Genomic DNA, 12070 nt, shown 5'->3' with positions numbered 1-12070 from the left:
AGCATATTATATGATTTGGCCATGTATTTTTTTCACTAGCAGTTTTTGAGGGTTTTCTTTCTTTTTAAATTCTGTTGAGATAGCAGTTAGAATATGTGTCACCTAGGATTTCTTTCTCTTGTGGTTGTGACAGAACATCCAGTTGAGCTCTGGCAGAGCTAGAAGGGAATTATTTGGTTATATCATGGAAAAGTCTAGAGGTCTCTCTGGCTTCTTGTATGGCTGGATTCAGAGAAAGATCTCAAGTTGTTATGGACCGTGAGTTTCTCTCTGGTTCTTGGTTTGACTTGGCTCTCCTCCGCAAGTTCTCTGCATTCTCAGATATGCTTTTCTCTTGTGATCACACAGTGGCAACCAAAAGCTCCCAGACTTCATTCTTGTAAGTTCTCATCTGGCAGAACCAGCCTGATATCCAAACAATAGGTTTATTAGGATTGAGGGAGAACTCTTTTTACATTAAGAAAAATGAATGCATTTTTATTTTATTTTATTATACTTCAAATTTCATCATCAGAGGCTTATCTGATAATGACTATTCGGAGTTTGAGTCTGGAGGCCCGCTCAGGCACCTTGGAGTAAAAGTTTATCTGTGCTCAGATAATCAAGTCAAGTTGATTAAGAAAAATCTTATACCTGGAGTCCAGCTTGGAAGGTTGTGGTCTAGTTAAGTTAGCATTTATGGATCCTTTATGAATCCATTTAATTTGCTATCAATATATAATTGACAGACTATTAGAATGTAAGCTCCAGAGTGGTGGGAATTTTTTCTGATTTTTTTTCATTGATGTATCCTAAGCCTCCAAACAGTGCCAGGCACACAGTAAGAATTCAGATATTCCTTTTCAGTTGTTTGACTTGGGCTGCCGTCTATGGGGTCGCACAGAATCGGACACGACTGAAGTGACTCAGCAGCAGCAACCCTCACTAATGGGATAAAATTAAATACTAGAAATGGTGTTTAATTAATGGCTTGTTTTCTATACTTGACTGTTTATGTTTTCAGAGGCATTATCATTTTTTTAAAAGTCATTTTATTTCTGAGTTATCTTTTTGAAAATGATACTAACTAATGTTTTTCACATGTTTACCATGTGCTAGTCAGTGTTCACAGTACTTTTCATGTATTCTCTTATTCCTCATGTCATTTATGCGGTATGTACCCGCTTCCTCCTCACTTTACAGCTGAGGAACCTGATTGATAGAATAACTTGTCAAGGTTATATAGTTGTAAGTAAGAAATTTAGATGTAAACCCAGATAGTTTGACTTCAGAGTCTTTATTGTGTTAATTTCATTCTACAGTTAATATTTATGTTTAGGGTCTTTTAATATTTTTACTTATTTTTGTATTTCCCACATGTGGCAGTAGAATCAGGTATAGAAATTCCTATAACATTTTTTATGTATCTGTAATATTTAAAGTCACACTTTCAATGGAATTTAAATAAAAAATGGTTGCACTGATAACTAACATTTAATATTGGTAGCTAAGTCCCATTTCAGGATTCTGGGTATAAAAATTAGAAATTGAAGGAAGAAAGATACCATTTTTCTTAGTATTATAAATTTTTATAATTCTAGTTTTATAATTACTGAAATATCATTATTCATTTAGGGTTATGGCTGAGAAAGTTATTTGTCAAATAATCTATAATGGAGTGAGTGTTTAACAATCAAATTAGAGACTTAAACTGTTTATTTATCCTGATTTCTCATTACTAAATATGACTTTGGATAAAGAAATATTTTATTGACACCTTAGAAAAACTAAGACCAGTGAATGATTGAATTATTCTCACTTCCAGGTTGGAACTAATGGGAAAGTCATAGGAATTGACCACATTAAAGAGCTAGTAGATGACTCAATAAATAATGTCAGAAAGGATGATCCAATGCTTTTGTCTTCAGGGAGGGTGCAACTGGTTGGTAAGTATCAAAAAACTTTGAAAATTTCCTCTCAGGAGAATTTTTATTTTCATAAAAATCCCATGCAAGTGACAAAATATTCAGAGCTAATTATTGCTGCTTCTTTTTTTTTTTAAAACAATCACTTTTAAGTACTAAGCAAGAAAATAAATTACTCTAAAATATTACACTGGTTCTACCTTGACCAGGGGTGACATGACTATTGACCATTTCAGAAAAGGTCATGTTGAGTTCCTTCTTCATTACTTTTTAAAGAAGTAACATCAAAGTAATCAGTGTTGAATATAGAAAATGTAAATGGTACACAGAGGTGTGTAAGATAAAGAAAGCCTCTCTTTTTCCTCATGTTTTTCAGACATATAAATATGCGTATGAATAAATTATACACACACACACAGTTTTTTTGGAGAAGGCAATGGCAACCCACTCCAGTACTCTTGCCTGGAGAATCCCATGGACGGAGGAGCCTGGTAGGCTGCAGTCCATGGGGTCGCTAGGAGTTGAACACGACTGAGCAACTTCACTTTCACTTTTCACTTTCATGCATTGGAGAAGGAAATGGCAACGCACTCCAGTGTTCTTGCCTGGAGAATCCCAGGGACGGGGGGCCTGGTGGGCTGCCCTCTCTGGGGTCGCACAGAGTCGGACATGACTGAAGCGACTTAGCAGTGGCAGCACACAGTTTTTAGATTGACTTATAGTCTACATATTGTTCTTTTGTTTGCTTTTTTCCATTCAGTGGTATTTGTGGACACATTTCCATGTGAGTATGTTTTATATTGAGAAAAATAACAGACCTCAAAATATGCAGAAAACATAAATGTGAAGCTTAACAAGCACCTGTTTAATCACCACACTGATCAAGAAATGGGACATTATCAGCACCTTGAAAGTCCCCTGCTTTCTGTTCCCTCACCATAACTACTTCCCTTTTCTCTAGTGGTAACTAGTAACATTACTTTTAGGCATTTACTACCTAATTGCAGTTCCGTAGATGGTGTTCAATATCTTGAATGTTAGCTAAATGGAATCCTACAGTACATATTCTACAATGAATGACTTTTCATTCATTGTTAGGTTTGTAAGATTCATCCTTCTTTTTGCATGATAGTTAATTTTTATTGCTGTATAGCAGTCAATTGTAGCAACATTACCAAAATTTTTTTTATTAATGCTACTGTAGATGGATATTTTGGGTTGTTTCTGATTTAGAGATATTCACAGTGCTGCATATTCACAATGTACATAAGTCCAGATGCTGATATACACTCATACAAACACTTATTTCTGTAGGTGTGTTATTACAGGTTCATAGACTGACCATAGATATTACAAAAGCTGTTTTTTGAAGTGGCTGAACCAACTTACATTCCCATCAATAGTATATCAAGGTTCCTATTGCTTCACATCACAATCCCAATACTTGGGGTTACTAAATTTTTCTCTTCACCCACTTAGTATATGGTAGTATCTCTGTGGTTTTAATTTTGTATTTTAATATTAATCAGTGAAGTTGAACACTTTTTCATATGTTTGGCCATTTGGATTTCCTCTTTTGTGAAATTTCTATTCAGATATTGAGTTATATTTTTCTTTGATTTGTAGGACTTTTATACACTCACCTTTTGTCTATTTATACATACTGTAAATCTCTTCTCCCACTCTGATCTGTCTTTTTACTCTCATACTGTTCTTTTTGATAATTAGAAATTCTTAATTTTAATATAGTCAGACTTACCCATTTCTTGTAGTGTTTTTTATATCCTGTTTAAGGTACTCTGAAATCATGAAGATACATCCTTGAATTCTTTCTCGGACATACTGCCATTTTAACTTTTTACATTTAGACCTTTGATCTTTTTAACGTTCATTTTTGTGTATTCATGAGGTGTAGGGGTCCAAGTATCTATTTTTTCTTTGAATTGTCCGTTGTCCCAGCAGCACTTAGTTAAGTGATTTTAAAAAGATCTGTCCTTTCTCCGTTTTAAACCTCCTATAATTCTTCACACTGGGTAATTCTGTCAGAACAGGTGTTTAAAGCACTTTTTTCTTTCAGTGGGGGATGGACGATTGGGATACGCCGCAGAAGCCCCTTATGACGCTATTCACGTAGGAGCTGCAGCCCCAGTTGTGCCGCAGGCAGTGAGTTGTTGTTTTTTTCTGTTTGTGTACTTTATTCAACTAACGCTCTTAAACATTTATAGGAAATGACTTCTATTGATGTTGAAAATACCATCTATGTTACATTGTGTCCTTTTTTTTTTTGGCTGATAATTATGCTCAATTTTTTAACTTGAATTTTAATTTTAATTAGCTGTGTATTTTAATTAGTTAGTAGGCATATACAAACATATACATTTTCATATACAAACAGTTGTATAAATGACATGAAGATGACTAAGCCGTGGCTCATGACTGTCTTATTTCAAGCAGTATTTGATTCAACTAAGAACGAGTACACCAGTAAAATTGGGAAAATCCCTCTGGAGTTCATGACCTGGTAATCACGTGGTGTGTTATGTGCAAGACTATGTTAGGTTCATGGGTAAGACCAGGAAGTATTTGTCATACATCTTATCCTCACTGACCTTACTAGAAGAGATCTATCGCACATATATCAGGGAAATGAATGATTTGATAGCATATCATCAGCATATGATAGATATTGAAGGGAAAAGAAAATACGCCTTGTAGGAGTTCAGAGGAAGGGGAGTATGTTGTATAGAATAGTGAAGGAGATTTCATACAGGAATAAAATTTGAACTGAATCTTAAAGAATAGTAGGAAGAAAGAAATCTTAATTTGCATAGTTGTAATGAGAAGGTAGGCTATTCCAGTAGTATATATTACATAGTCAAGGAAATATTTAAGTACAAAATTGAGTTTTCATTTCAGTTAGACTCTGATAAACATGTCAGCCCAAATAATCCTTGGCTTAGATTTCTATTACATGTGATTCTTACATAGTTCTTAACTAGATGACAAAGGGCTAAAATTGGCTCTCTTTTGCCCAGTCTCATTAACTCCCCAACCTGGAAGTAGTTTTGTGTGTGTTTACACAGTTATGAGGAGCTGAAAGTTTGAAGATTTGTTCTGATTACTGACTTGTCACTCATTGGCTGAATGACTTTAGGAAAATGAACTATTCTCTCTGGCCCTGTTAGGTATTTTTAAAAAAAGACCAAGCTAGTAGTTTTTAACAGAAGTATTAACATGATGTAGAAAGTTGTACAAGTCATAAGTAAATAATGAATTTTCATATATGAACACATGATCAGTAGGTTTTTTTTAACTTCTTAAAACTTTTTTTCTTTTTTGAAAATATTGGCAACCCAGGAGGAACAATTAAAATCTAAAATAGAAATGTGTTTAAATGAAAGATTCTTGGGGACAGGACTCATCTTCCTTACTAAGATCCTAAGATGATCTTGAAGGGCATTTCTGGCTTTAGCTCGGTATGAATTTGAACATTTGTAGTAGCAGGTGGAGTATTATTTGGGGGGTGGCTCTTTACATCTGATTAAATTTGAAGATAGACATGCTGGAGGGGCTTTCCAGTTTTAAGAGAATAGAGTCAAGATGTTTATGCCTCCTTTGGATACCACCTCATAACAGCTAGAAAAACAAGAAACAGAAACAAGAAATATGAAACTCTATATTCAGTTATCTAGGAGATTATATTTAACAGTCCTGAACGCTACAGTGTATGAAGACAGAGAAGCAGATAGAGTAATAACTGACCTGGAAGGGTGGAGGAAGCTGAACCAAAGAGACTGCAGAGGGAAGTATCAGTGCAGAGCCTGCTTGTTTTGCAGAACTCAGCAAAAGCTTAGAAACTGGAGGCATCAGGATCTTGGAAACCAGAGATGATGTTGTGGCCTGAAAAAAGGAGCTGCTGCTTGAAATTCTTTATGAGGAACAATTAGCCCGAAGCCCTAAGAAAATTTCCAGGAACTGAAAGACATGATTCTGTAGTTTAAAAACATCTATTGAGTACATAGTATAATGAATTTAAAAAAGAGGGGGGGGACCCACAATATCACCATGAAATTTCAGAATATTATAAAGAGAATATTTGAAAAGTTTCCAGAAAAACAAAATGGATCGTTCATTAAGGGTCAGTAATCAGACAGGCATCAATCTGTAGATAAGCAGCATTAGAATGAATAAGAGGCAAAGCATCACAATTCTGAACTGAAAATGATTTCCAGTTTCCAATCTTGAATCCTGTACCTGCACATACCACTAAATACATAGAAGAAAGATAATTTTAGACTTGCAAATCTCAATCTCTTTAAAAAGTATTCCACATACTGTTCCACAGAATACTTCTGGAGGAATTGCTTTAAATGTCATCAAAAAATGAGGGAGTAGAGAGACAGTGGGAGAAACCAGAAAGCAGCAGCCATGGCGTCTAGGAAGGTAGGACACCTCGTTCAGGAGAGAGATGGTCAGAGTTGCCCGTATTGTTGCAAAGGGCAGTCCCGGTGTGACAGCTATGCAGCGGGCCTGGAGAGTGACCAGCCCGGATTTATAGCAGAGGAGGAAAAGAACCAGAAGGGAGCTGACAAAAAAATAGAGGAGTAAAAGAAAAAAGGAAGGTGCTTATAAATAGACTTGACTGTATAAAAATTTCATTAAGAAGCTGTTGGAAGAAACACAAAGAAAATTAAGTGAGTGAAAAAAAAAGAAAAAGCTTCAGTTTTTAACTGCAGAGAAAACAACTATTCTACAAGAAAGGAAACAGTAACTGAGTACCTCTTGGCTCAGCTGCAAATTATGTTTACCCAGTCATAACAGAAAATGGTTTTCATAAAAAATGATGATCTTGGTTGGATTAGGGGAAAGAAGCAGAATGCAGCTGGCCCTCTGTATCCAAGGGTTCCACATTCCAAGGATTCAACCAATCACAGATTGAGAATATTCAGAAAAAAATTTCCAGAAAGTTCCAAAAAGCACAGAACTTGAATTTTTCATTGCAGCTTGAAGTTGTACCTGGCAACTGTTTAGATGGTATTTGCCTTGTATTAAATATAATAAGTCTAGAGATAATTTAAAGTATATGGGATATATAGATTATATGCAAATACTACACCATTGTCTATAAGGAACTTGAATATCTGTGGATTTTGGTATCAGAGATAAGGTCCTGGGATCAGTCCCCCTTGGATACTGAGGGACAACTGTTTATGTATGAGAGCTTAGTCCTCATCTGGCATATAATTTGAAGTAGAAAAGGAAATGTTATTCAGCATGGTGACTATAGTTAATACTATGTTAATTGTTGACTATATTAACTATAGTTAATAATACTATATTATATAATTAAAAGTTGCTAGGAGTAAACCTTAAAAGTTTTCATCACAAAAAAATTGTAATTATGTGTGATAATAGATGTTAATTAAGTTTATTGTAGTAATCATTTTACATTATATACATATATCAGATCATTATGTTGTACACCTAAAACCAACACAGTGTTTATATGTCAATTATATTTCAGTTAAAAAAAATAAATGGCATGCTTTAGAAGTAAGCACTATAAAAAAAGACAGCTAAAAGGTTTTAAAATTAATGGATTAAAGGAGCAAGATTGAGGGAGAGGGAAGAAGTCTATTTTTTCGTTGAAAATCTTGACATTTAGAGGAATTGGAAAAAATAAGATAGACTTGCTGACAACCAAAATTTTAATTAAGGACTCCCTTCTCTGGGAAGGTTTTTTCCTTACTGTTTTTGATTGGTGGTCATCTTTCAGGCTGCATTCACATTGTAACATGTGACTTAAAAATTTTCTAACCAGAGGGGCTTTAACTGAGCAATTTTGGTTCTTCATTGATAGGGGCGTCCTCTTTCTAATGCTGCAGGGACTCCAGCCCTACCTTCCTTTATCATGTCATGCTGCCTGTGATCCTAAATTCAGTCGTAAAACCAGAGTTCCCTTATCTCTGGTTCAGTGATGACTTAAATTCTTAGATAGGATAGGGATTCCTTGCTGATTTTCTACACTTCCCCTCTTCCCCTCCAAACTACAAAGATTGAAAACAGGCATACAAGAATTGAAATTTTCTGCTTTGCCTTTGGTCTTCTCAAGAGGATAGTCCACATTATGTGGTTCAACTAAAACATTTTGAGCTTTGCAGTTATACTAGGTACTATGTTTGAGGCTAAGGGCACAAAGATGAATAAGACACAGTCCCCGTCATCAGAGAATTTGTACTGTAGTAGAGGAGGTCAGTAGTAAATGAGTGTGTGAGTAATTGAGTAACAAGTTTAACAATGGAAGAGTAGATGTACTAAATCAGGTACATTTCTGCTTTCTGCCCATGGACACAATGTTGTGTATAGTGATGTAAAATGACTATTAATATAAAATCTATAACCTGGTGTGTGTGTCCTTTTCTCTTTCTTTTAGCTAATAGACCAGTTAAAGCCTGGTGGAAGATTGATATTGCCAGTTGGTCCTGCAGGTGGAAACCAGATGTTGGAGCAGTATGACAAGCTGCAAGATGGCAGTGTCAAAATGAAACCTCTGATGGGAGTGATATACGTGCCTTTAACAGATAAAGAAAAGCAGTGGTCCAGGTGGAAGTGATTTTATCTTCTGCTCTTTCTTCTTCCACACATGCAAGGTGAAAGGGTGTGGATTTTAAGAGATCAGACTGCAAGAGCCGCTTTTTTGGTTGTCAACTTTATGCTACTCCATTTTAACATCAGAAATTCACTACATTAAAAATGTAGAAAAGTTTTGCATGGTCTGTCCTTCTTTTGATTTAACTCATCTTTGGGAAAGGGGGTGAGACTTGGTTGGCACAAAGGTGTTTTTCTTTTTAAAGAGGCTGTCAGTCACTCTTTGTAAAGTTACTTTATTATCAGCCACTCTGTTTCTATATTGACAACTAATTTTTATATCTGCTATATGGTCATGGAAATGAAGGCTTTCATCTGAAGAGAAGGGATCATTTCCTGCCCTAGTTCATCTTCTATTATAGCATTGTTGTGAAGAGAAAGAAGGGAAAAAATACTCTTGTCCCAGTTTTCGAAGGTGTCAATGCCAGAGAGGACATTGTCGCTCTGAACTTGACTTCTCTCTTTCAGTCAGGTTCATAGATGCCTGACAACCTGTGCCTGTTTTATATCCCGCTGTTATTTCAGAACCACAGTAAGGAAGAAGCTTACCATTTTATACAACAGACTGGCCAATTGTTGAGCTCCTCTAAGTTCCTTGGGAGGGAAGAGGGTTCTGTGAGCGAGTGCCCAGGTCTCACACACCCACCCAAAGGGCCAACAGCATGTGGCATATCTTCAGCACAGCATGGCTCATTTAACGCCCACTTTTGTTTCTGTGTCTCAGCATCATTGGATATTCCCTTTGAAGCCAAGCTTTCTCTGTTTTTTCTCTTCCTTCCCCTGCCCACTCTCTCCAGGGGGAGGGAGTGAGATCCATAAGTAAGACATTAGCTAAGACTACTTGAAATTAACTGCCAAAATAAGAAAGGTCTTACTGTTTCCTTGTTTTAGAATCTGTTTTTACTTGACAAGAGGTACTTATTTTAAGATGATTTCTTAATAAGTAAAATGGCGATTATAGATTTAATGTTGTCGTTGTTTAGTCGCTAAGTAGTGTCTGACTCTTTGTGACCCCATGAACTGCAACACACCAGGCTTCACAGACCTCTCAGTTTTGTTTTCTGGGAAGAGGAAAGATACCTTTTTAATGAATGTTTAACAGCAAAAGTGGTAATGAATCTAACTCTGTTTGTTCAAAACTGAGTTTTACTTTTGATTAATTCTGACTGGCCATTTCTGTTGATCCTTATTAGGAAGTGCATTTTAATTCTTCACCTAATGTAGTTATTAATAAAGTTAAGGACTTCCCTTGTGGCTCAGCTGGTAAAGAATCCACCTGCAATGCAGGAAACCTGGGTTCGATCCCTGGAGAAGGGAAAGGCTACCCACTCCGGTATTCTGGCATGGAGAATTACATGTATAGTCAGTCCATGGGGTCTTAAACAGTTGGACACGACTGAGCGACTTTCACTTCACAATGTAGTTATAGCTGTTTTCTTTGAATTCTAACCTGGATCACAGCCAGGTTAAAGTTTTTTAAAAGCTAGCAGTCTTGTCAATTAGAATCAGATATAGTTACAAACTTCCTTCACTTTGCTTCTAGTATGGTTATATAATTACAAAATACTACAATTGCTGCTCTATAAATGCGGCAAACATATCACTGAAATTACTGAAATATGGTATCAGGTAAGAGTGCTTTTTGTTTTTATAACCAGATATATATAAAACGAGTTTTGTTTTTATAAACAGAAGTAGATTTAGCTTGAAGGTAATGAAACTTAAGTTTCTGGGCCCTCACTTGCTTTGGGCCATTTATGGCCTTATACCAAATTTTATATACATAGTCTTGTTTTTAGTTTACCTTTTTTTTTTTTCCCTTCATAAAGCAGCTCCCCCCCACCCACTTACCCAATTATATAAGCTTCAGGCTTCCACTTACCTGTATTTTACCCCTGATAAGACTAAACTATTTGTATTAAATTTAGGATAATTTTTAAATCTATGGACAATTGTTCAGTCATTTACCAAATATTTAAATATATATATATATATACACACACACACACTTGGTTTTCCTTTTGGCCTTCAACTTTTTAAAATGCTGAGCAATTTTACATATATGCAAATAGAAAACTTTTCTCCAGTTGTACTAAGAAGATTTTCTAATTTTTTCTTTTGCAAATTTACTATGTTTTCAAACACATTTTCCTACATCCAAAGATGTAGTTGTAATTACAGAGATAATCAGTTACTTAGTTGTAAATCATGAAGTTTAAAGAATATAAAACAGAATCTAGAAATGAAATTGGAAAAAAAAACTGATGTTAAAAAAATTTGTGCTGAAATTATTAGAAAATAGAATGTTTTGAAAGAGTAAAGCATCAATGGTTAACTTAACATCTTAAGGGACCATTCATCTGCTATTCATTTTTGTGTTCATAAATTGTCAGTCAAGGTCCAAGTGTGCTTAGCTAGGATTTTGAAGTGATTTTAATGAAGGGACTATTCAAAGAAATATGGGAAAAGTTACGGGAACTGTAAAGGATGCGACATAGCCAGGGACCAGGGATTCCCAAGGTGATAGTAGGAAGCTGTTACCACTCTAGACCTAAAGGTGAGGAAACAATTTTACTGGAACCCACTGACAGCGGAGACAGGGTCGGGAGCGGGGAGTCTCTGACAGGAGGTGTAGCTAGAGAGCGAAGCAGCTGCTCCCACATGTAGGAATCGCCTCAGTTCTCTCCCACTGCCCTCTTCTCTCTACCAGGGCATCACAGCAGACCAACTTAACTTTAAGTCAGAGAGGAAGAGGTCTTCGGCCAGATGTAGTCTGAAGTCAGCTTTCACCACCTCCTTCCTTCCCCTTTCCTCCCATGGAGCAGATATCTCTGCTGCTTTTTAAATTTAGGTATGGAAGAGATTTGAGAGGGCGTCTAAGTGTTTATATGTCTTGTTTTTACTGCCATCAGGCTAATCTATACTTGACAGGAAAAAAAATGCATCTGTTTTAAATTGCCTTTGAAAAAGCAACTTCTAATACTTTTCTTTGGCAATTCTGTTAAATTTGTTAAATATCTTCAGTGTGATGACCTTCTAATACATCATTAATTCAACAAGTGTGTGTGTGCCCACTACATGGGCATTGCTGCAGGGCCAGGAATACACATTTGTGAATTTGAAACTGACCATTCTAGTGGAACTTACATCAGGTAGAGGATCCAAAAAATCAAAAAACAAGACAAACAGGCAGTTAGAGTGCAGTGTGTTGAATCTGGCTTGAGGGTGGTAGGGAGCAATTGTTCAAGCCAGGCAGTGAAGGGATCAGAATTCCATTTCAGAAAGATAATTTTGGTTGTGGGGTAGAGAGTAGATTGGAAAGGGATAAAGCTATAACCAGAAATAGAAGATACCTATAGCAAATCAGGGGTGCAGTGATGGTGGGCTAAATTAAAGCAGTGGTGGTAAGGATAGAATGTGATTAAAAAGTCACTTATATTTTCTCATCTCACATGGGAATTATGTAAAAAGCTTCCTAAGTCAGTTTCTTGTCAGGCTAGATGATTTTTTTTTCTTCA

The 12070-nt window shown here is 36.0% G+C and overlaps 1 protein-coding gene across 2 annotated transcripts in view; it reads left to right on the top strand.

Annotated features, from left to right (window-relative positions):
- The window catches only part of PCMT1 (protein-L-isoaspartate (D-aspartate) O-methyltransferase), a 42874-nt gene that overhangs the window by 24174 nt on the left and 6630 nt on the right, over positions 1 to 12070 (top strand). Inside the window, exons 5-7 of one of the 2 annotated variants that reach the window (XM_006080271.3) lie at positions 1805 to 1925; positions 3982 to 4067; positions 8338 to 8507. In XM_006080271.3, the coding sequence (XP_006080333.1) occupies positions 1805 to 1925; positions 3982 to 4067; positions 8338 to 8507 (377 nt within the window). Of the gene's footprint in view, positions 1 to 1804; positions 1926 to 3981; positions 4068 to 8337; positions 8555 to 12070 lie in introns of both variants that reach the window. The other variant, XM_025294400.2, reaches the window with a different exon arrangement.

The sequence above is a fragment of the Bubalus bubalis genome, chromosome 10 (assembly GCF_019923935.1).
Source record: "Bubalus bubalis isolate 160015118507 breed Murrah chromosome 10, NDDB_SH_1, whole genome shotgun sequence".
NCBI classification, from domain to species: domain Eukaryota; kingdom Metazoa; phylum Chordata; class Mammalia; order Artiodactyla; family Bovidae; genus Bubalus; species Bubalus bubalis.
This window is presented reverse-complemented; position numbering and strand designations above follow the sequence as displayed.